The sequence below is a fragment of the Rhipicephalus sanguineus genome, chromosome 1 (genome assembly GCF_013339695.2).
Source record: "Rhipicephalus sanguineus isolate Rsan-2018 chromosome 1, BIME_Rsan_1.4, whole genome shotgun sequence".
Lineage (NCBI taxonomy): Eukaryota > Metazoa > Arthropoda > Arachnida > Ixodida > Ixodidae > Rhipicephalus > Rhipicephalus sanguineus.
In genome coordinates, this window is record NC_051176.1 from 156,232,141 (window position 1) to 156,258,225 (window position 26,085).

General features: G+C 46.0%; 1 protein-coding gene across 1 annotated transcript; it reads left to right on the forward strand.

The window, feature by feature from the left end:
* The first annotated feature begins 1,816 nt into the window (after positions 1-1,816).
* On the forward strand, positions 1,817-25,706 carry LOC119379890 (protein Wnt-8a). The gene is made up of 7 exons (XM_037648959.1): positions 1,817-1,884; positions 7,141-7,174; positions 9,669-9,807; positions 15,740-15,865; positions 19,766-19,908; positions 22,163-22,437; positions 25,520-25,706. Exons 1-7 carry the CDS (start codon positions 1,817-1,819, stop codon positions 25,704-25,706), a joined length of 972 nt encoding a protein of 323 aa, XP_037504887.1.
* Positions 25,707-26,085: the final 379 nt, after the last annotated feature.

The following is a 26,085-nucleotide window of genomic DNA, read 5'->3' on the forward strand; positions in this document are numbered from 1 at the left end:
CTCTATACGGCCGCAGTTATCGCAGTTAGTCGGTGGTTTTGCCAGTATGGCATGGATAAACTGCTCGCTCATAAAAGCACAAGTCATAAAAAAACAATATAGTTTTATCAAGCCGATAATTCAACATGCACGGAAATCAGTTTGCGAAAGGATATACGTGCTATCGACTTCGTGTAGTATCCGAAAGCCTATTTCCCGGTTACGAATTCTTTATTTCACCAGATAGGGAAAGAGATCATTTATTGGAAGGCAGGGAGGTCGGCCTGTGCTAGGCTAAAGAATAGGAATTTCACTAGAAATTTCTATTTTATCTATGTTTCATTACTCGCTGCCGGCAAAATTAGTTAGCAACCGGACCGGAAAAAGTAAATGTAAAACAATATTTTTTTAAAACTTTTAGCGTATATATTACATGACCACTGTTCTGCGTTATAAATTTGATAAAATTTTATATAAACGTGATAAAATTTGTATTAATTTCATCGAAGACAACGAAATTCGATGGAGACAAAATGCTAGAGGCCCGTGTGCTGTGCGATGTCAGAGCGCGTAAAAGAACACCAGATGGCCCAAATTTCTGGAGCGATCCACTACGGCATGTCTCATAATCATATCGTGGTTTTCGCGCGTAAGACCCTAGATATTATTGCGTTATTATTATTGAAAAAAAAAAATCATTGCGCACCTTCTGCAGGTCGCACATCGCTGTTTTCCCTAGAAAATGTAAACTAATAATAAAAATACTGACGATCTTTTGATATGGAATATTTAATTTCTCTCCAGTTGAAGCATTTGCTTCGCATCATTATTATTAGACACCTGTGCCTATGTTCACAAAGAACGTCTTACACTATAATTGTTCGTAATAGAAGTTTTCAGCCAATCACGACGCTGGGCATATCGTTAACGACGCCGGCTTGACAACTGCGAGCACACTTACGCAGTGAAAGATTTGCGAATTCGGCCTCTGATGTCGCTGCCATGAAATTTGGATTTGACAAGATCTTTTTTTTTCTTCGAATAACGAGTATCTAAATAAAACAAAGACCAATAGCCAGGTGACTAAAAAGTAAAGGAAAGTGTGGTCAAGCGCTGCTAGCAAAGTCATTTATACTGTTGCGCTATCTCTACTTCTTCCACTGTAACAGATGCGAGAAGTGCCATTTTTCGTCAATGTCGCGTGTCAAGTGCGACTGTATACAACACTACTGTTCTGCATCGTTTTTCAAACTCGGTGTAGGAACGCATGTGTGCATGTGCACACATGACTTACAGAATGATGGCACATTACTCTTCACTGGCAGCGTCATTCTTCACTGGCAATGGTGAAGCATGATTGTCGCCTGGACTACCACCATCCGCCGTGGCGAGGAGTACGGCTACTCGACTGGGTGATATTTAAATGGATGCGCCTCGCCGTGCATACACGCGTCTGTGTAAAACTCCCTCTCTTCCTCCTCCCCTTTCCCCGTCCTCCAGACGTCTCTGAGTGAGGAAAGGAGCACTCTTCTTTTGTACGTTCGCCTGGGTCCTTCACAAGACCACCCAGCGCTACCTAAGCAAGGGAGGCCCAGTAATAGCCACAGGCGAAGAGACCTGCCTCTTCGACACTGTTTCCGGCCTTCTCTGGTTCAATTGTTTCCAGATGTTTCAGTCAACTGGGGTGAACCTGTGCGTCACCGTTTCGCCTGAGCCAATGTGGCGCCGCGGACCTGTTCGTACAGCTGTTTAAGTTTCACGGGACGCTCATTTGAGTGTCAGGTCTTCGAAGATTCGGCACGAGCTGGAGCTGAGACGGTAGTGGGACATCCGAGTCATGGAAGTCATAACGTACGTGCTCTCGATACCCTTCATGTTCCTCGTGCTCAACAAGACCGCCGCCTGGTAAGTGCAGCATTGAGTTTTTTTTTTATAACTGTCCTCTTTTCTCGTGTCCGTTCAAGTGGTTGAGCTTTTAACGACTACTGTAGTGAAAATAATGGTCTTCAAAGGCTCAGTCCATCTTGGAAATAGCAATAGACAAACTCAATTTCAAATATTTGTTTTTGATGGAAAAGAACAGGGGCCGAATTCGCGAAACTTCTCTTTCGTAAGTGCGTTTTTGCCATTGGTCAGCGGGCTTCGCTAATGATATGTCCCGCATCGTGATTGGCTGAAATATTCTCGCACGAAAATTTTTAGCGTAAGACGTTTTTGTGAACACGAGCCCAGTTTCGGTAACAGAGCAAAGTCAGACTGGCGGCAGCGTGGAATTCGTTTAAGAGTTCTGTACACCTAGAGAAATCATTGTTAATAATAAATAGGTACCTTTGGTTACATGTTTCTCGTACTTTCGTTTTTATGCAGCATTCGTTTCTGCGAACATGACTGTTATATTTACTGCGCGGCAATTAGGAGACAATTTGCAAGTGATCGGTGTCTAATGTGTGAACATCTTGGTGAACTCTTCCGTTGCATTTCGACATTTATGCTGTGTGAACTCGCCTGTTGCCTGAACACATATTGCAATACCGAGTGTGTGAACGCCCATTCGTTGAAGGGACACTAAACTAAAACAATAAATCGGTTTAGATTGAGAAATCATACTCTGAGAAATCTAATGCCATTAATTTCACCACCGTAGGTTTAGAGAAGAAAATTAAGGTCAAGTTTTGATTTTTAAATCTCGCGCCGAAAACCTCGACGCGTGACGTAAGTGTGCTTTCGTATTTTAGCAACATTGGCGCAACGAAATTTCGTGAAACTTGGTGTGATAAGTCTGCAGACCCCTGAGAGTACAATTCACTTCATTTTACTGATTAGGCACTACGTAGGACTGAGTAGATGTAGTCAAAATATGACGTCACGGCGTTTGGTGCGGGAAGTTCAAGGAAGCGTCGCCACCTTCATTTTCTTTTTGCGCGTTTTCTCGTTTACCAAGCGTCTTCTCGCGGCAAGCCTGGTGATTTTGAAATCGTGAAAGAGTAATTTACAAATATGAAAAAAAAAAATAGTTTTTCTTTTTAGTGTCCCTTTAATGTGTTTATTTGTCTAGTTTTGCGATTGTTGAAAATTTTACGGTAACTATCATGTAAGAGGAGTAGCCGGTGCAACACATAGACACCAGCCTCTCCTACATACATTTACTAAAAAAAGTGTGGCTACGACAAAAGTTGCGTATGGGTTTGACAAAATATCTTGGAATAATAAAAAATAAATAAAATAAAAGTTCTAAAAGTTGTTTAGCCGGAGCCGAAATTACCCCTAGTTTCAGAGCATACTGACGGCTGCCTCAGGTTCCCCTCAGAGTTTGTTTCGTATGATTAACTCGAACAAGACTCGGCAAACTCACATGGGAACTTGTCGAGTGTTGTTTGTTGCTCTGTCGCCCTTCTTAGTTATTGTGTTTTATTTATTAGGGCCGCTACTTAAGACCACGCTTAGCGTAGACAAACTAGCCCAGTTTTCCCTTCTATACTGAACTCTGTGGGAGTACTTTATGCACCACGGCGATCCACTACAACGAAGCGTGCTGAGCTGACCAAAGTTTCAGGTGCGCGCGCGCATTCTTCTCGGAGCATGCGCGTGCGGCATCTCGTGTAGCAGATTGTGGGCTGAGTTCTACTAAACTTTTCGGCCCGCATTCACAAGAACGCTCGTACGCTCAAATCGTTCGAGCAGATGCTAGCCAGTCGGAACGTCGGACATATTATTAGCGAGGGAGGTTGGCCAATGGTAAACAGCCCTTGCCGCTTGTTTCCTTCGATTGTCAGCGAGCTATCACGTTTTACTGATGCCCATATTTTGGCGAAGCAATCAACAGCATATGAACTGCCTTGTAAACACAGACCCGGTTGTTTTAGTTTTTGTCATCCTGCTGTGCACCGAACTTGCATGAGCACGTGGCTTGGTGCATGTCAGGCCATGTGCTCTTGTGAGGATGGGGCGGGGCCTCAGATTGTGATAACGTGTTTCTCTCCATGTTGAAACGCTCTAGATATTGGCCTTTCGGTTTTAGCCTAATGGATGAAGTAAATATGGCCGAGTGATTCCCTTTCGGAAACAGAATTGTGTGGCGTAGATGTGATTTTTCGTTAAGAGTTGAACATGTATATATAGTTATCTAGAGCGATGTACCGTTTTGTTTGGATCGCGCTAGTTCACTTGTGCACTTGATGACCAGAAACCACGCCAATATTTACATTTTAATATCAAGAGTAGCAAAGATTGCACCGAGCCCTTTTGATTGTGCAGTAAGTATATACCGACCCCGCAATTTTACCTCAAAGCCAACAGGAACGTCAATTCAGAAGAACTGCGCGCTGGGAGTGTTCCGTTACGAAGGAAACTGCGCGAGAAAAACGGGTACCAGGGAGGCACCTGCCATTGTGCCCTTTTTTTCGCTCAGTTTTCGTCGTAAAGGAACGTCAAATTGCCATATACGTGTGCATCAAGTATAATAAGCGTTCTACGCCTATATTACTTGGTGCACGCGTTCCAGGATTACCGAAATACCGATTCGGTTTAGTTCTACTTGGTAGCCCAACTGAACTCATGGGCCCGTATTCACAACAAATTCTTACGCTAAAAATTTTCGTAAAAGAATATTCTAGCCAATCACGCTGCGGGACATATCATTGACCGAGTGACCGATGAGAAAATGCTCTTACGAAAGGGATGTTTTGTGAATTCGGCCCATGTTTTTTTTTTTTTTTTTGCGTGCGCTACAATTGTGGTTAAACCTTTCGCTCGTAAGCACGCGTTGCCATTGTCCAGGAGGCATTCCTAATTATATGTAAGGCATCCGGATCGGCTGGAATTTTCTTTTACGAACAGTTCCATCGTAAGAAATTTTTGCTAATATGTGCCCAGAGAACTTAATAATATTAGTTGCTGGTGGTTTTACGTCCCACAACCACTATTTAATTATGAGGGACGCCAACCCAGGGAACTTATAGCGTAGGGCCTTTACCTAAGATTTTTATGTATATAGGATAAAGATACATGTTTATTTTTTGTGGGGTCCTGTTCTCATGTTTCGCGTTTATGCGAACTGTCTGTATTTTGTGATTCATTTGTGAAACGTACATTTTGTGACAAACTCCGTGATAGTATTTTTCTTGCCGGCGATGAGACCACCTAAAGGCGCCATCCTCTTTTATTACGTGCTAATAAACTTTAAAAATAACATGAATGCAATATGTACTACTTGCCTCACAGCTTTTCGAGCTGACCGGAGCAATTCGGGAAGTACGCGAATGAATATAAATAATTTATTGCGCGCATCGTTGACGTGACAAGCTTTGGTGATTGGTTCGCCTCTCTTCGAACTGTATTGTTTTTACCCTGTTCATTTATTATTTACGCCAGTCGCGATTGACATGTGCGATGGTATACTTTTATTGCCGAAAAAGCATTTCCAATATACTATAAGGAGGGTGGTTTTACCATAGGTGATGACAGTTACGCGGCTACTAAAGCAGAAAGCTTATTTAGCTTTCGTCAAAAAAGGGTGTGCGTATTTGTTTTTGAGCTTATCGTTAAAACAGCCCTTGTTTCCGGAAATGTGGAAAACTGCCGTTGTCGTTCCAGTGCATGTGTGGTGACAGTGGGGCAGTTCGGAACAGCTGATCGGTGTCACCGCTTTTGCCATTGACCAGAATTTTTCAAGTTGTGTAAAGCAAGCATTCGATTCTATAATGTCGACTGCATAATTTAACCGCACTAGCATGGCTTTATGCGTGGACAAGTTACACGAACCAACATCGTGTAATAATGTTGTACCGGTTATTGCTGGACAGTGTTCAGATTGTCTTTACATTGATATTTTTTTAAAGCTTTCATGCGATGATTCCTCTATTCCTGGTGCATAGATAAATAAATATACAACATTAGAGCCACTCTTTGTTTCATTCTTTAGGACTACCTATGTCAACGTAAAAATTCTATTCGTGTATCGGGGTGTTTAGCTGAACCGTATCATTGCGAGCCACGGTGCACCCGGTTTTAGGGCCTATGCTTTTTAATGTATTTATAAGTCAATGTAACTACGTATTCCTTATTAAATGCCAACGTCCTATGCATGCGGACAGTTCAGGTTGAAGTTTATTCACTGGTTTCAATTATTCATTACAGAATAAATGTTATACAGGCTTAGGTCCCAAAGTAAGAACTGTCCGTGCGACCTTCTGTTAGCGTATATACAAAATGTAAATTTAGAACGATACGGACAGCAACTGAGGTTTTAGAACGGGGTTCGCTCCTGACAAAGACATTAATTATTGAAATGCCCCACATGCTAGCGTGAAAGTGTTGGCATTATATTATGTCAGCATGTAGAGCGTGCTGACATGACACAATGCTAACATTTTCATATCTGATGCAACTATTAAAAAAAAAAAGCACACACCCACTTATCTGAGTTAAGTATATATTTCTTCTTCTTTTTATTGTGCACTCTGTTTTTCTAATCGTGTACCAAATTAGAATGCAAGAGGTTTTTTTGGGTACAGTAATAAATAATTCGATTCAGAGGAATTTTTATGGAGGCCGAAGGGACACATAAGACTGGTTAAGGTACGGGTGCGCTCGTGTTGCCACCGAACTCGTGCATTTGGCACTTTCGAAGCGAAATGGGTGTCTGTCTCCAGCAGGCGAGCGGAGAGCTGTGAACGAATCACGAAGACGAGAGAAAAGTTGTCGTACATATTATTTCATGATATTTTATTTACTGTGCGAATAGTACTAAGTTTCCGAATCACGCTCATGCAGCGTTAATTAACGGTGACAGAACGAAAGCATAAACGGCGAGCTAATGACACAAGCAAAAGCCTCGAGGGGACTCATGGAGCGGTCAATTTGTTTGTGTATTACAAGCTTGTTTCCGCTGATTACAGTAACTTCAGACGTGTCATCATGTTGCCGTATGAGTTGGTAGGCTCTCATTTTTCTCTTCTATCCAGCAGGTTGCCCAGCTGTCCTATATAAATGAGGTAAACTTATGTCATATATGATATGCTGTTGCTGCAACCGAACTCAATGTTTCTATAACTTGCTGATGTAGCTCGAGAGAAATGGTAAAGACTAAAAGAAGTGTCACATGAGAAGTGGATGCGCAAGGGATTGTGCGTAATTAATATCCGGTATTTTATTCGCTCGCAGGTCCGTAAAGAACCATGTGCTCCCTGGATCAAGGGTACGTTGCACGCAGATATCACAATGCTTTTGAACTCCAGAAAGAGTGTGTTCGTCTCGCTTTGCAGTTTTGTACACGCGCTCAACTCTAAGGTGCACGTAAAGCTTTGTGAATTAATTCCAAGGCCTGCAATTACGCCTCGCACACTTTTACTTCAAAGCAGGAAGTTTGGCTTTGTGGCGTGTGATCTGTAATGTGCACCGGTTATCTGTCAACGTGTTTTAAGTAGACGGCCTGGAACGCTGAGGAGCATATGCCCGACAAAAGCAACATGTTTGCTATCTTGCACACAACGCCACTTGCTACATAGAAAAGAGAGGATGCGGGAGGCGACATAACCGGAGCATTCGAATCCAGGCAGACAACACCAACGAGTGTGTCATCCACAGACACAAGCGCAAACCTTCAATGCAGATCGTTGCACGGCCACCTTGGGCGTAAAACGCTGTCACCTTTGTGGTGTGCGCGCATATGCTCCCCGCTGGGACAAAACCGACCGGATTAGCCCTTGAAAACCGCTTGGAAGCCTTTTAGTTCGACCCAAACGCGGTATCCTCCTGAGAATATTGTTCACTTGAGACCATAATTTAGGGATTATATATACTTTTTCTCGGAAGCTCTAGCTTCTTTTTTTTCCTTGTCGTGAACAGACGCTGCGAGGGGCCTTCATTCACTTCCTGACACAATGTCGCAAACCTTGTGGAGCAACCTGTCGGCAACTCTCGTCTACCTAAAATCGAGGAAGCTGCAAAATCCATTGCACATCTCCCACCGTGACGCAACTTTACTGCGCCGGCTCTGAGTAGTAGTGGCCTGCATGAAAGCATACTTGTTTCGCAATAGAATGTCGGACGCCTCCAGATGTGACCCCTGTAAACACATACAGTGTAACCTCGGTGATACGAATCTCACGGGAACACCAAAAATATTCGTATCATCCGAAATTCGTATCACCAGAAACCATGGAAAATTAGCATGCGACAAAAAGAAGCTGGCGTACATTTTGATTTATTGTTCTTCAGGGCCGCAGAAACGTCAGGAAGAACCCTGAGTGATTGCCAGTTAAGTTTTTAGATGTCGGCAATCATACCAGCACTCATAAATATACGGCCCGTACGCGCGTATTTAACTAATGAACCAGGTGCGTTGTGACCCGCGACAGCAGTAGCCCCTTCCAAATTTTAGTATGCTTTTTTGCATGACACCAGAATACTGCAGCGAAAGTAACAAAAGAAGCGCTTTGACGCGATGGATCAAGGACACAAAATTACAGAACCACGGTCCTGTGTTATGATTTTGTTATCGCGTAGGTGTTGGGGATGTTTTTTGGGAGATTTACGGCCGTGACCGCACAAGTGCGACCTCAACGATCGCGCAAGTTCACTTTGTGAGGCCTGACTCCTTCGCCAACTCCGTCCTCGCTTTCTTTCGGTCCTCGTCCACCTTTCATGGGATGTCTGATGTACGAGGCAGGCACGTGTAAACACAGTACAACGACAGCAGCCCGCGTCGACAAGTAAGAAAAAAAAACAACATGGCGCCAATGTCCTCTGCAATCCTGTAACCTAAAAGCGAAAACACACGGAGGCACATAAGAGCCTCAAAGATTCGTCCACACAATATCGGAGACCGTGACGCGTCTTTGAAGGTTTATTCTGACCTAAGAAAAATGTTTTTCTTACACCGTGATTCTGACGATTTGGTGGTGCGGCGCTCATGCCCACGCTTGCGTTCCCGCGCTCAAACGTGTCTTCCGCGACAGCGCGGACAGCACCTCTTCGTAACTGGGCGGTAGCGTACGTTCGTATCAAACGTCGCGGGGTGAAAATCGGTTCGCAACAACCAAACTCCATTACATTGCAGGCCAATGGGTCTTGGCCGGGACCAACGAAAAATTCGTATCACCCCGCAATTCGTATGAGCTGTGATCGAATCACCGAGGTTTCACTGTATCGTGTTTTTGTGGTCGCTTTGTCACCCAATGCGATGATCCTTCGCACTGCGTTGAACCAACTAGACCGCAGATCATTTTCAGAGGAGATCTTCGGATTATGGCCTTATAAGCGTCGCAGGCCAGCAAAGCGATGCGGCCATTGCTACTGTTTTTATAATTGACCGGGCTTAGTGATTGATTGTAGGCGTGTAATGAACAGACACGCGTATTCTACCCTGATAGCGACCTTCTTTCTTTCTTTTCCTCCCTTAATCCGCTTCGGCCAGGGTAGGGTAGCAAACCGGACGGGCGCCTGGTTGGCCTTCCGGACTTCCCCTCCTCCTCCTCTTCGCCGTAGTTGACCATAATTTTCTGCTGTTCATTACCCTCCCGCACGAGGGTATTGTTACGAAAACTTTCTTACGTGATTTTTCCCCTATACGTCGTTCCTGGCTAATTCTGAAAAGAAAAGAAAGGCAAAGAAACATTGCTTCACTCTGTATTTTTTCTTCTCTCCTTCTTTTCCATGGACGAAGATTACAATGTTCATCTGTTTGACAGGTCGGGCGCGCGTTGCTGGGAAACATTGACGACGGCATGCGGGAGGCGCTAGATGAATGCCAGTCCCAGTTCCAGTGGGACCGTTGGACCTGCCCGGAAAGTGCGTTCGACGTCATCGCCAATCACGGAAGACTTCCAGGTTCAGTTTCCGAACGGTTTCACTCGCTGCTCGCATGTCCTGCACCCAACCAAACTTAAACAGCATGGTGTAATTATAAACGTGTGCCACAAATGCGTACAGCGAATGTTATTCTTAACTTCAAAACCAGAGTTGCACTCTTTTCAGCAACAAGAGCTTGATTTGGGCGAGTTGGTTCATGCTGAATATCGTGGGTACAGCGCAACATCAGTAGGAACATCCTGTGTGTCGTTTTTTTCCTAATGATGTTGCGCTGTACCCACGATATTCACTCTTTTCAGTTTGTACGCCGAAAGCGAGTGCCAATCACTCAAGGCGCGGCTTCCTATGCCTTCAGAAATGGCGATCGTCGGCACATTTTAGCGCGTGTTGTTAGGTTTGAGATCTGCAGCATATTATTATCTGCTCATCATTTAAATACCTTAGGTGAGTATAAAAGAATTGGAAGTACACCTTTAACACCGAAGCTATTTAAGCTGTCGGTAACTTATACTCCGTCGCAAAAAACTATCATCATCATGAACCGTGTACAGCAGGTGCGAGTGTCAAACGAAAACGAACACGTGAAAAAGAGAGAGAAAGAAATTGATAGAAATAAAGAGGAAGAAAAAAATAGAGAGAAATAAAGAGAAACAAAGAAAGGCAGATAAAGAAGTAGAGCAAAAGAGATAGAAAGATAGAAAGACATAGAAAGAGACAGAGTTAGAAAGAATCAGACATGAAAAAGAGATAGAAAAAACAGAGAGCAAGACAGAAAGAGAAAGAAAGAGAGAAATAAAGAGAGAGAGAGAGAGAGAGAAAGGGAAGAAAGAGAAATAAAGATAGAAAGAGAGCAAAAAGTAAAGAGGAACAAGGAAGGCCACCCAGCTGCGCTCTTCCTTCAGGCCTGGCACCACTAGTGCGAAGCTGCCATAACTTTTTATTCTTTAACTTAAGTTATGCCGTAGGGCATACCGGCGCCAAAAAAAATTTAAAAAAAAAGGACGCTTCGGAGTTGCCCAGCTAGCATGCGGAAACGCTAGACAGATGGAAATCGCAGAGAGGCCGTCGCAACTAAACACAGAAGTTCGGGATTTAATTGAGCAGTAATTCGTTGCTCCTTGCCAAATCCACTTGATTTGAGAAGTGCTGGCACAGCACAGGTGGGAAAGCTAGAGCGTGAGGCCCGCGCGCTCGCGGCTGCTGCGGCGTACACACTTTTCCCATGAGAGGTTGCGCGCCCGTTGGTGGCGCTCGTGGGCTTGAAAAAGGTCTATTGGAATTTGGGTAAAAAATGACGAAAACGTTGCAATTTCTGACCGAACATCAGTATCAAACCATCGTCACGCACAATTTTAACACGAAAGTGTTTTATACCGGGGTCCACCACGACTCCAGTGACGTATTTCCGTCACGGATATGACGGATATACACTAACAGATGGCAAAAAAAAACTAGAAGAAAAAGTTCCGTCACCGGGAGTCTAACCAACGACCCCTCGCTCCGCAGCGTGCGGTGCGAACCGACTAGGCCACAGAAGGCACGTTCTTCAGCATACTAACGGCAAGCTATTTATACACACCGTTTACCGTTGGCGGTACTCAGAGATCGGTGGCACTTCAGCATGTTTTCGTTCTCACTAGCGAGATGGCGCGAAGGGCGCGCTTTAAAGGTCGTCGCCCCGCGCGTTGCGATGCGTGCGCGCCTCTACAGGGCGCGGTCGCTCGTGCGCGCGCGCTTATCTCCTGATGGGGGGTGTTTTATACGTCTTGTACTCTCACCGCAAGTTTGCGTGGTAGTTACAGGGAGCACGAAGGTCAGTTCACTCACTGCAGCGGCCCCTATTGCGAAAGGAGCGCGCTGCTCACACACAAATAAGTTACAACTGTGGCAGTTCGCGCTCATCTTGTGTATACTTGTGTGTTCGTTTCGTGCGTCCTCCTTTGCGTTTGAGCAGCGCGCTTTAAATGTCGAGCTGTGACAGTTGTTAGTTCGCGCTCATCCTGTGTATGTTCTTCCCGTGCGTCCTTTCTGCTCAAGCAGCGAGTTTCGAGCTACTTGCCGTTCTTCGCGTGACATTGCAATTTGCTGCTATAGCATTAATTCCTTCGACCTTGTGCCGAAACAATGCGCAACAAACGCTCAACAACGTCTGTGAGGACATGTTTCACTTTCGTGTTATACCAATTCCTGTGACAGAGGGATCAACCATGTTTTTTTTCGATGGTGGCGTGGCATTTTTTGTCAAGGACGAATGCAGGCTTACCATGTTTGTGTTTGTGTGGTAAGTGTGCGCTCGTTCTTGACAAGTACTCAGTTGCCATCACAAAATACACACACAAGTTCTCTCCATCTCTCATTGCATGTGTGTGCGTGTTCGCGCGCGCTTAATTTGAACACCTAATTATAGCCTCCTAAAATGCTTTAATTAAATCACTGCAGGTCAATTACACACCCAGGCGGTACATCATTTGAAAGGGAAACCAAAGAGATGTGTCCACTAATTAAACTGATTACATTAACTTCTTTATGTAAACATTAATGCGCATGTTTATACCTGAATGCTGAATGTGATCCTAATAAACATCTATTTCCGTATTTCTACATTTTTATCATGGCCATGCAGATCAAACGTAAAATTATCCGTTAGGCAAGGGGAACCGCTCAAGTGTTGCTGAAGGTCAGATTTGAAATTTCAACGCCAATTAGCATCTGCTTGGTTTTATGATTTTAAAGTTCATATTTGTGTGCGCGGTGTTCTTCTATGTATGAATATACTTTGTTTACTTGTATACAAAGCAGGGCGCCATACGGCTCGGTTGACACAATATGGCGCCATCGGTGGCAGGGTCTCCTATATGTGAGCTTCTATGCGCTGCCAAGGCATCTGTAACGTCACAGGCTACTCTCTGTGTGGGAATTTAAACAAAGCGCGTAATAAATTATTGCGCCCAACAACGCTTGCAAGTCTGGCTTTCTTGATCTCATTAGGTTACAGAATGCTTCATCTAAGATAAAGTAAAGCCTTATTTTTTTTAACGTTAACAGTTGCCGGAAAGCTTGCTATCGAAGGGCATTTTTATTTGTACAGGGTGTTTCAACGTAACAATAGCGGAGGAATTAATTAAAAAGGATGTGGTTAACCGCAACTAAATGAAACCAAGGACATATGGTTTGCCGTCATCTGGCGTTCGTTAGGGTATTTTATATTGCACTTAATTTGTTAATTAACCAAGAACAACTTTTAGTATTCACTTTAGGGCCAAGTGCACATCGTTAGGTCGTAAAGGGCATTCCAAAACGACCGATCCACTTTCTTGTGGCTGCATACGTGCTGCGTGGTAATTTTATCTGGCGTTCAAAGGAAGCCCGCGAAATGTGAAATAAAGCAACTGGATTGCGCTCATGCGCCCCGTATTGCAGCGCTATCAACCATGCTTCGAGCGAAAGAGCCGTGTGTGCCAGGGGCGTAGCCAGAAATTTTTTCGGCGGGGGGGGGGAGGGGGTTCCACCATACTTTATGTATGTTCGTGCGTGCGTTTGTATGTGTGCGTGCCTATATACGCAAGCAAAACTGAAAAATTTCGGGGGGGGTTTGAACCCCCCCCAACCCCCCCCCCCCTTGGCTACGCCCCTGGTGTGCGCGGACTGTGGCGAAATGAGTGGCCGCGGCTCAAGGCATCGGCTCAACAGCGCGTCCGCATTTTTGACGGTTGCACACGACAAGGAAGCGTCGTCGTCTCTTATAATAAGTGACAAGTTGATCGTTCCCGCGCACGGTTGTTTCGCTCCAAGTGCGGTTGACAACGCGAGATCGAGCAGAGTCGCCGCCTGGCGGCTTCTGGCTGAACCGCGCCTAGTGTGGATTGCTCCATGTGTCGTCTGCTAGCCACGTTGTGTTTGCATGTGCGCGTACGTCATGCAGGTCCTCAAAATTCGGTTTGTTCCGTTGCGTTAGTGCAACTTTATATCGTGTTAGGCATACGTACGTGCGGTTAAAGAAGCATTTGGCATTGATCGGCTGTATATGTACTGTAATAAGATCAGTGAGTGCACTTGTCGAGAGTGCTGTGTGTGGTCGTCGCACCCTCCGTTCACGAGAGTTATATCAGTGTAGGTACTGCTCTGTGGTTTAAGCGCATTGCAAAGTGCACTTGGCGTTGTCCTAAAGATGAGATGTATTTAAGCTCATGTGAGTATAGCCTTTTAGCGGCTCGGTGGTAAAAAAAAAAAAAAGGCTCTCATGCACTTGCGCGTTGTGGTTAGGTGTATAACTTCGGGACTGTCGTTTATAGGTTACGCAACGAGCTTTAGTTGTGTCCCACTACAGAGAAATATTTCTGTCAAGTCATCTCTGACACTTCGGTACTTAAATTGTTCCCTAAAAAGAACAGAAAATGGAATGCCGCGGAAATCGCAAAACTGAGTTGCCTTGCGCAATTTTAACTTGTGGCGAAATTTATACAAAAATACCCGTTTACTTAGATTAGGGTACGCGTTAAAAAACCCTGACGGTCAAAATTCAATTAAGCGGCGTACTTCACATTTATGTCGTAGTAATTTCACGCGAAGCCACATCTTTTTTTTTTTCTTTACATTATCTTGAGCGTTTGTGTTCCGTTGTTATAAACTGATGGAATGCGGCGGACATTATTCGCATGAAAAACGTACTTTGGTCCAGTGAAATAATCGGGCCTTTGTTCCATTACTGTCGTGCAAGTAATCAATCGAAGAAAGTTCCGTGCTGTTCCGTAAGAGTACCTTTGTGTACTCTTACGGGAATAAAAACGAGCGTGTGCGTGTTAAACGTCTCCGTAGCGCTAAAGCGCTGTCAGCCACGTAGCTTTCCTCAGTAAACCTATCAACTGTCCTACATTTCATGGAGAACTGAATGAGAAATGCGGATGAATATTTTAGCACGCAGTGCACAAAGTGCTATTGGAAGTCATCGTGCAGGAATACGGGCTTTGTTTTTGCTGGGGGGTATCCAGATGAACAAGAAGTAAATACTTAATTCAGTCACGCTATTGCAGTGTGCAGTAAGTGGAACACATGTACAAATAAAACAAGAAAACATCATTCATTGCGAAAACGCCGACTGTTGCCGAAGGCGAGCAACCCGTTCGTTGGCAGGATGCGCTTCTCTCACTAGTAATAGTAACTTTCGGCGTGCTTCGTGCATTAATTCGGGAATGAAGAGCACAGATATTACCAGAAAGCTGCAGCCAACGCATTTTGATTGCCGGAAATCGGGTCCAATCGCTCACAACGAAGCGCTGTTGTGTGCGTTTGTATACGCGCCGACAACCGCCTATCCACACTAGCGCGGCGACGGTGCTGCCACCTGTAGCCCGATCTCGCTGCGAATACCGCAGCGCATTTGCGCAGTCACGTGGTTTTATTTCATATTGCTCGGGCTTTCTTTAAACGCGGGAAAAAATCGCCACGCAGCATGTATACGTTGCCTCGCTTTGCAATGCCCTCTACAACGTAACGAAACACACTAGGCCCTAAATTGAATAAAAAAAATTGCATAATTCATCTTAGTTAATTACCTAACTGAGCGAAATATAAAAATACCATAATGAGCGTTAAACGACCGCGAACCATATGTCGTTGGTTTCATTTAGCTGCGATTAACCGCTTTTTAAAAAAATCCTTAATTGGTTCTTGTTGCGTGAAACACCCTGCATATACGGGGTATACGTCATGGATGCTGAAAATATCGCCGACTCTAAGCTAATGTGTAAACATTCAATGGAGAAATGACACGTACATTATGGAAATATCTACTACTGCCTGCCCGCCCTTCCCCACCCTTCCCTGTGTTGTATTTTTGTAGCTGCATACTATATCTAGCTTATGTGTCATAGACACGACTCGTAGAATATATTCAGTTAGTGTTGAAAGAGTGACTGCAGCATCGTACTGAAATGCGCTGCTCTCTATGCAGCAACCCGTGAGTCTGCGTTCGTCGTTGCCATGGTTAACGCAGCCATCACACACATGTTCGCCAGGAACTGCAGTCGAGGCCTACAAAACTGCAGATGCGACAAGCGGCCTCGAGCGATTTCATACGGTGAGTAGAACTGTCTATGGAATAACCTCATAATTCAATATTTTTTTTTTATAAGTTGTACTATTGCTGTCATACTACACTCGGCATTCATACTTTCATACTGGGAAAACTGGATAGTAATAGTGATTGGCTGTGTATTTTCTAAAATCAAACGAAGAAAATAGAAGCGAGGGAACTTCTGCTTCACCATGGACAGCGACATGTGACTGTCCACTTTGCTCTGCTGACATCTGAGCGGCGGTCGTGGAGGTTGAGGCGGGCAGAAAACTTAAGGAACGAGGAAAGAGGATAGAAGGCGATACACTGGGACGAAGACAACTATTTGCGTGTAATCAACAATGGATACACAACATTCGTTGCCGTTGATACGAGGCTGGAGTAAGTCTCTGTGAGATGGTGACAGAGCTCACGTTATACGAAGTCGGAAGTTCCGCGTGAGGCTCTCTAAACAGGTGCGAGCACCATTTTCGAGGCCGAAATGCCCTTACATAACTTTGCATTTGTCGTCACATTGGTTGCATACGCTGCTAAGAAGTTGATGCGGTCCGCTATTCCTCCACGTCTTCGAACAGGGCGTCATGAAAAGGCTGACGGTCAATCACGGACCTGACTTAAATAATAATAATAATAATAATAATAATAATAATAATAATAATAATAATAATAATAATAATAATAATAATAATAATAATAATAATAATAATAATAATCGAAGGCAGAGGCCATTCGTTGTCATTGGCAGAGATGGAAGCAGTTTCTTTGTGCGCCTGGTCTCCGCGGTATGGAAGCATATTCCAGAACAGTGAAGAGCATAAAGGAGAGAAAACAACGTTGGACGCCAGGCCTCTGCCTTCACTCAGGGGGGTACATGAGTCGCGGTCCGCACGACGAAGAGCCAGCAACGCTAGAAACGAGGCCCGCTTTAATTCACAACGCAAGACAATATCAGAATACTTTCGTTACGGCACTCAATAACAGAAGTAGCCATGCAAACGCCGCAATTGCAAGGCACAAAGACGTACAAGCAAAGGACAGAAGTTACCACGACAGACAATCATCCCAGTCTTGCGGTTAAACAACAAAACATGCAACGCGAAAGAATAAAATGCGGTATGCGAACAAATTCACTCTCAAATGGAAAACAATCAAACAACTAGCTTAGCGGACGCTGCGAACCCCGTGTTTTTCCCCGCTCTGCATCACTCCCGCAGGAAACGCTAGACGCGTCGCGCCGCCACCCACGCATCACCTGGCCCCAGTATCGAAAAGCCCTCGGCCTCGTCTCTGCTGCGTTCTTATCGGGTAGCGTATCCGCCTGGGCCGCGCCCGTGCGGGTTTTAGCCAACGCTCACACGTCGCACGCGCATGGCCAATGCAGCGTGTGCTATTCTGACGTAGTGCTTCAAAGGGTTTCCAGTGTACGTGCTGCAGAGGAGGGCCCAAAGGACCGACACAACAACAACAACAACAACAACAACAACAACAACAACAACAACAACAACAACAACCATAGGCGGAGAGTACGGGGGGGCTGGGGGGCTTGGGCCCCCCCCCGGACTGCCTCATGGGGGGGCTGAGCCCCCCCTGGCGCCGGCCCAGGGTAATTTTTAAGAGCTTGGCTTAGGTCCCCGGGTCGTCCTGTCTGGCAGCTATTTCACAGGAGGCTCTTTATGCCCGCTTCTTTTTCATTTCAGCCATTTAAAGTTCGGCACATGGGCCAGTGACAAGTCAAACATTCAGTAGAAAAATGCCCCTCAAACGGATTTCTACGTGCAGAATATGTTGTGCTAATGAACAACTGAAGCGACAATTTAACCTACGACAAATTAAAAAATTCACCGGCGATTACGATACTGCCTAATTCGCTGAGCGCAGCCTCGTGTTCGGGCAACACCAGATTTGTTTGAAGTTTTGACTATCCGCAGTTCGTTACAACATTCGTTACATATTGCCACAGAAACTGCCAGCGCTCGAGTGCTATGCACACTATATACTCTATGCATTGCAGCTGTCGCGAAACAAGTGAAACGCCCACAGCCCCGTTACAACAAGCGAAGCCAGCCGCAGTGCATGTGCCAGCCCTGCATGCGCACGAGCTCCGACGGAGGGGCCAGCGCGCGTGACAGAGGAAGAAAGCAAGGATAGAGGCCAGTATCTCGTGATATCGACAGACTCCGCGTTCGCTCTCTTTCGTCGTCGTTCGCCCTATCGGTTACGCAGCCGACGCCAACGGCGATGACGCTCAATGCAGGAATGGACGTCTAAGAGCTGCGCTCTAATTGTCTTGAACCCCGTAGTGAATGGTTCTGAGAACACAAAAATGATACTGAGAATACAAAGCAATCACGACACAGCCAGTCAGTGAATGCTTTGGCACAAGCTTACTCGCCAATAAAAAAAAACGGGTAATTTCTTGGTTGCCTACATATTGGTACCCTTCGACATGCCTGCTTATAAAAGTGCCGAGAAAAGATTGTACGCACTTTTGATTTATCAGTAAAGGGTTTTACTAAATGTTCGGCCACCAATGAGCAACTCCATTACTCGTCCAGATTCATAACCGCAGCTTCGCACCAGGCGTAGTGGTAGCAAATGGTATTTGCTACCATCTCAGAATTACTTTCGGACATCTTGAATTGAACTCACTGGCATATAATTAAAGCTTCCCGTGATAGCGTTAGCCTACTGTCTCCTGTGTGGCGCATGTTTTAACAAAGTAAAGCCTAACCCCACGCATTGCGTGAATCGATTTTACTAGACGCAGTCAACGAAGGCGACCTTTTTCGCTTCGAGCCAAGAGTTACGAGGTGGATCGATGTCTTTGTGTAAATTGAAAAATAAATCTAGGGTCTTCCACTTACAGATCTTCATTATGATATCGCGGGCACCTAAGAGAGTAAAGTTACATTAAATTCTTCAGTTTGGAAGTTGGACTCCTCTCTCTCACTATCTCTCTCTCTCTCTCTCCCTCTCTCTCTCTCTCTCTCTCTCTCTCTCTCTCTCTATATATATATATATATATATATATATATATATATATATATATATATATATATATATATATATATATATATATACATATATATAGGGAGAGTAAGAGAGAAATGTGGAAGAGCAAGTCGGGCCCCCGCCCCCTCCGGTAAAATGAAAACTCTCCGCCTATGACAACAACAACAACAACAACAACGACGACGACGACGACGACGATGACGACGACGACGACGACAGCAGCAACAACAACTTCATTGTTATAAAGTCAGTTTACAATGTGCGGTCATACCGAAGCCAAACAGGGGTTTGAAGGGCAGAAGCTAGCACTTCGTAGAGATACCTTTCGCAGCTATCTCTGTCTCTCCAGGGAGCATCCCAACGTTCCGGGGTCAGCGCACGAATTCTCTGGCTGGCTCGGTATATACGGGTGTAAGCTCCTGCACGAGGCTGGGTGGGTCTATACCGCGAGACATGCCCCCCCCCCCCCCTGTCACACCACCTCCAGCAAAATTTGTCACGCATTCAAGCGACAAATTTCCTCTTGTTGATGCGCGTTTCAAGCATTAACACTGCACACAGTAATAGTGGCAGTCGTGTATGTTACAGTATCACGTGCCAAAGCTGAAAGGTCGGTTAAAAATCGGCAGCACAAGTGTTTTTTAAATGTTTAAATATCAAAGTACAAACATAGTTTACGCGTGCGCGTGTGCTCTCGTCCTTCCTCAGTCACTTCCGGTTCACTTGGTTCACTTGATGGCAATATAGAGAGTGAACCTTCCGGTTCACTTGGTGGCAATATAGAGAGAAAGCTCTCTTTCATGAAAGACGATGTATGTGCCTATCGAAAGACACTTTGAGATTTACTGAGTGACTGAAAGTGATCATAGCGTTTCCATGCCTTCTGTGCAGGTGCAGCATGGTCCTGGGGTGGCTGCAGCGTGGATATCAAGCACGCAGGAAATTTTTCGCGCCACGTCCTTCTCGACAAGTTTGGAGCCAACAAAGACCTAAACGCCGCAATGCATACGCACAACAACAAAGTTGGCACAGCGGTAAGTGCTCGACCATGAATGAGACACAGTCGCGACTTGGACGCAGCTTGCACTACGTGGTTATGCATTGATGTCAAAGCAGCTCATTTGTTTCGCTTTGTTTTGGCTTTAGTTATTAAACATTCAACACCATGCAGTTTCATTTGTATATTGAGGCACGCGTAAGTTCAGGGGCACGCGTATTTTCACTATGTTACTGTACCGACTGATCAGTACACGAAGAAATATAAGAGCCGAGTTTTTTGTTATTCGACTTAGCACAGGATAATTCGTTGGTTGCATATCGCACTATTGTAATGGTACCACTGCTGAAACTTGGCATGCCAAACAGCAATGTCCCAACGTACAGATTAGCGATCAGATGAAACAGACTTCGGTAGCAAATGCTCCGATTTTACATCATAAACTGACAGCTCGTATTGAGGTATACGTGTCCTGTTTTATGCCTGACTGGGCAGAGCCGTGCTACAGAAGGGTATACACTACTTGCAACGCGGCATGGTCACGGACAGAGCTTCGTTGGACACGCTATAAAGATGCACGCTTGGTATCGTTAATATATCATGGCTTTCCGGTGGCCTCGCTGTGGGACGGTGCCAGGAAGCTTTAATAGCACCCCCAAATGGACCCTCAAGTAGCACCCTCAAGGCACGGCATCACTGCTGAGTTATTTCCCTCTTCCGGGATCGTTCGCTCCGTTTTTTTTTAGTCAAGGTACACGCAAACGTTCGAGTAAATACAAGTCACGGTATTTGGAGTTGCTATCCAGCAGGCACAACGAAGGTGGCCGATGATTGATGCGAAGGATCCACAAGGCGTCCGAGGTCACACTAAGAGGAGAAAGCTTATTTACGAGAAAGCAAGCTGTTTTGAAATTACTCTAATATGAAAGGGTCAATGAGAAGCCTCCGCGACTGTCTACTGGCGATTCTCTGTCGACCGAGTCGAAGATGTGAGGCGCGCCTTACACGCGAGATGCCAGCGAGACGACGGAAGTGAAGGCAGTCGACAGAACCGACGCTGCGTAGTAGCGCGCTGCCTGATAATAATTAACCATGCTATGCACCTTATCGATAATTATTGCTCCTGTTCAGGAAACTTCTTTGTGGTGTATGTTTCATTGAGAGCCTAAATTTCATCCGTGCCACTCTCTTGTCAAGTAAAGGTAGAAAAAATAAACCAGTTCTTCAAACTAGGTAAAGTGCAAAGAGTGAAAACTAGTCGCATATCTTTCGCAGCGGGCTTGCGTTGGTGTGATGACTTAGTCACACTTGCGCAGCTGCGGTTAGGAGCTGAGATCACTTGCGCTAGCTGATTGCAACAGCGTAGCTAAAGGCAGTCAATGCATCAAGTATGTATGAACATGCTGAGTACGCAAACGTGTCGAGAAATTGTACGTGCGCTACTCATATTACCTTCCCACAAAGACTTTCCCATGCTATTGCGGGACAAGAACTACTTGATGCACCAGCATGCTTTATAGAATGCCTCGAAGCTGTTAGTATTCAAGCTATTCCCATCAAGTAGACATGCGTTTAGCACTGATCGGATTCTACGAGTGACGCAAAGTGAATTTCAAATTTTATTCGTGCGCTCTAATGAAAACAACCTCCCCTTTTCTTATCACAACCGCCAGTGCGATTAGGTTCGCTTAGTCTTCCCGAAACACATGTATTCAGTGAGTATATATTTACAAGTCCAACACAGCCCGTCCAACGTATCGAACGGCGTTCAATGGTGGGCTTCTTTACAATAAGAGTCTGTGTGAGGAGAAGCCCGCTTCTGGGTGTGAAGCATAAATAGCTTTTATCAGACGATAAAAATTGCTGTAAAAAATAAATGTAAAAAATAAATAAATAAACAAATGAATACAGAGACCGAACATAGGGCTTCACCAAATGGAGGAGGCCCATGATTACGCTTATTACACTTACAGTCAATTTTCCATGCGGAAAAAGAATATAATATACGTCACGTTTCATTGGTGCACGACTCATGAAAACATGGCGTCTCAATTGGTAGTGTATCGCACTACCACGAGAACAGGAAAGACAGTTGACCAAAAGATTTTCTTGGGGGGTGGGGGTCAACAAATTTTTGGGCGCAAGAACGCGAAGGCCAGCCACATTGTTTTTTTTTTGTTTTTTTTTTATGTTTCGCAAAATGTCTGTTCACAGAATTGAAAGCCTCGTGCAAAATATACCTTGCCGCAAAGCGCGACACCCGCACCTGACAGATGCGCTCTTCTTTTCAGGCTGTGCGCAAGACGACGCAGCGCACTTGCAAATGCCACGGCCCCTCGGGCACGTGCACCATGAAGACTTGCTGGATGAAGCTGGGCGAAATGTCGGCCGTCGGACGGAGGCTACGGAAAGCGTATGACCGGGCCCACCTTGTCCACTCTAACCGCGGCGCACCTAAATGGCCCGAGGTGAAGAAAGTGCTGGTTTACGCCGTGCCTTCGAGCGACTACTGCCGGCCTAATCGCAGCCTCGACGTCGGTGGCACCTACGGCCGAGAGTGCTCACGGTAGGCACCGGTTTGGTGATAGGTCGCTTGATTTATGCATTACTTCCAGTATCGTACAGTGGGTCCATGCATATTCGGAACGCTGTAGCTGCTGAATAAACACGGAGAACTAAAACAGAGGAAGCGGGTTAATACGTTTACACGATCTGGGGAACCTAGTTAGAGGCGCGCAGACATAAAGCAGTCCTCAAACACGTCTAAGGAAGGCTTCCATTTTCTGTGAGCTCCATCCAACGGCCGCCCATTGCCCCATATTTGTCCCCTTTATTCAATGACCCTGTATATTCTCTTTCGAAAGTGTCTCCGCAGCAGCAACCAAGTTTCTTGTGCTTTGCATTTCAGACAAGGTGGCAGACACACGATATCTAGGTCTGCTGTATTGTCGTGTAAATGAAGATGAAACGGTAAGAAAAAAAGAAAACCTCAGCAAGCGAGGACATGTGTGCATCACTGCATGCCTTTGCACTCTTCGATATTCTTTTATGCGATGCGTCTTGTCCTGTTACAGCCTTATAATTTGTCGTGGACACTTCGCAGCAATCCGTTAAAGCCTTGCGTGGCTGCCAAATCAGCACTTAACCTTACAAGGCATCTGATCATATTTTCTAGGTTTCCGTTGGCATTCACAACGAATGAATATTTTTTATTCGCAGTTGTCCTGGGGCTGTTTCTGGGCAATATTTTTCCCATGTAATGTGCCGTCACGTTTGTTTTGTTGCTATATTGTATTGTTATATAGATCGAAACTTGGTGTATTGCCTTAGTTTCTAACACGGGGTGGAGTGAGAGGGCTGTTCCAGGGGTCAGTATACTCACATACAGGTGGGCCGACCCCCTATACGCATGTGCGTGCAGCATATGCGGTTTTTTTGTGTTTGTTTTTTTCTGAAAGAACCTCGCGTGTGCCTGTCGGGAAAATCCTCAGCTTGCGCCGACCAGTGTCCGGCAGTGTTCTGCAGAGATATGTATGGAGCTCGTTGCTGCTCAAATTAGGTTGGCTCGCCTCTATGCGCTTCCCTGCGCTCGTTGCTATCTACGTGGACGACGTAGATAGCATGCTGTCTCACTGTAGTCCCGTCGTATACGTACTGTGTGCGTGACACGCCGAATTCAGCGCCTGCCAGATGCGGTCAGCGGCTGCATACGTGTTATAGGCCATAACACTTGCGCATCCAAGACCGACGCGGTGGTAGTGCACTTACGCGTGGCTGCATGCACACTCGAGTATTTTCTGCCTGTGCGTGGACTATACCAGTTGCAGTTGAAAACATTAGTTCGTTAAATTAAGCTGATGATGGATCAATGCGTCTTCTGAAGCTTTGCTGTCACAAAGTTGAATAAACATATGAACCGAGCTGTGAGCGCTGTCTCGCCGCATACTTGCTCGCGGGGAGAGCTATGCAATTCCCCGAGCTTGTTGTTCCCATCTACGGCGCCCTGGCTTCACTCGCATCGTTTTGCTCCATGCATGCCCAAAGCTGTTAGATGCTCGAATACAACTTTAGAAGGCAGCGGCATTTCCTCCTCAAAGGCGGATGAACACAAGCCTGCACCAATGGGCGCGCACTCGGGACTGACGTCATGAGCGGGACGGCCGGTGGCTCCGCCTTCGGAGAACATCGGCGCGTGCATGAGCGGGACTCTTTCTTTAGTCGCGGAGGCGATCGGTTGCCGCGCTTCGGTCGTCTGGGCGGGGCCTCTCCTGTCTTCTTAAGTTGTATCCGACTATAGTAATTCCGTATCGTTGGACACCGAACAGACGTCTCCCCACAGTGACTATGTGTGGTTTAACTCGAACCTCTCTGAGCTGAGAATCAACATAGAAACAACCTAGTATCACCTAGCTAAAGCCTAGCAACGACCTAGAAGCAACCTAGAAACAACCCTCATCACCTAGCTAAGGCCTAGAAACAACCTAGAAGCAACCAGATTAGTCTTCATAATCGTACAGCTTCGCTGTTTCAAGGCTTGCGTGGCTTAGTGCTTAGTGCAAGCTTCGCCCATTTTTTTACAGCCCTAAAGAGCCCGCACACCTGAGGACTGAACGACTGACGCAACACAAGTCAGCGTGGCCGCGGTAGTGAAAAAAGTCACAGTTTCACCGCAAGGGCGAAGCAATGAATGCGATAGCAACAAATTGTAGTGTTATACGAAGTGAGGCTGGCAGCTAACTGTTTTGTATCCGATCTCGCGTAACTACAAAACGCTGGTGTAAGAGAATACGGCCTCTCCAGGGAGAGATGCTCTCCGCATAGTCACTTCACGTTGAGAGCGCAGGACGTAGAAGGGTATATGAGCCGCCCGCTGTGATGGCTGTCGAGGTAGCGCGCGCGCAAGCGATCGCGACCGCGCCCTTAGATTCAAAGTTCAAAGTTGCTGCTCGCGCGACACCCCACCCCCCTCGTCTTTTCATGCTCGTTAAAGACGGGCGGGGCCTTTCCTGTCTGCTTCGACGGCAGTCCTCCCGAGGGTGATGTTATCGCATGCACCCTCCGACCAACGGAAATGGGCCGGCTCGTTTGATCTCTGCTTTGGCCGCGTTCGTCGCCTCCGCTCGCGCGCTTTTACCCGCGGTAGAACATACGATGCGCGGGGGATCTTATCAGTTTGGACTTCATACGGGACATGACGGCGACGGCAGAAACCCGTCAAGACTGTCCATAATTGCTATCGCAATAAAATAGCACGGCCCTTGGGCTCACCATATCAGAGAACGCGGATCAATGGCATGAACGCACGCGCACACGCCAGCATACAAGGGGGAAAATGCTGTCGCATAATGCTACGCGCTTCGCAGATGCTCGTGTGACGGAAACAGCTCGAAGTGGGCGTAACAAAGCTTTGCATGGCCGGTAACGCGTTCGTTACTCACGTTAATAGAGTCTTTTAGCAAGTTACGGAAATACGGTACGCAAATACGGTAAGGCAGTACGGTACCGCTCCTCCTTTCCCAGTCGTTGAGCGGCCAAAGCACAACCAGCGGGAAAGGAGGAGCGCTACCGTACTGCCTTACCGTATTTGCGTACCGTATTTCCGTAACTTGCTAAAAGACTCTAATTTATCACCAATTTATCTTTCGCAGGAGGACCGGTAGGGGTGTGTCCCGGACGGAACGCGACAGCTGCTACAACTTGTGCCATAGCTGCGGTCATAACGTCAGGAAGGTTACGTTGATCACCCCGCACAAGTGCAACTGCCAATTCCACTGGTGCTGCACCGTCAAGTGTGAAATCTGTTACGGCAACGTGACGAAGTATTTGTGCCACTGAACCACGTGTGCTTCTCGTGCATCCTAGGCTGCTGAAGCGCCACAATCGAGCACGCTTCTCCTGCAGAATCCGTGGACGCTCTTCTTGCCCGTGCCACGGTGCGCGCCCGCAATGCCGTCTTCGTCTGGTTGCGATTAGAACGTGCCTTTGCCGTTTAGCTATGAGGTTCTACGGAAGTCAGCCGGTAATGCAACTAGACGGCTTCACACGGAACGATTCCGCGTGTGATGTAATGCACGACTTGCTGTACCCAAGGCTGCCAACAAATAACTGAATGTTGGAGCTGTCAGCTTTTTGACGCGCAGAGCCTCTTGGTGTCTCGTAGTGAAATTGTGTACTGCAGCATCGTACCATGGGCCTTCTGCTTGGTACGGACTCT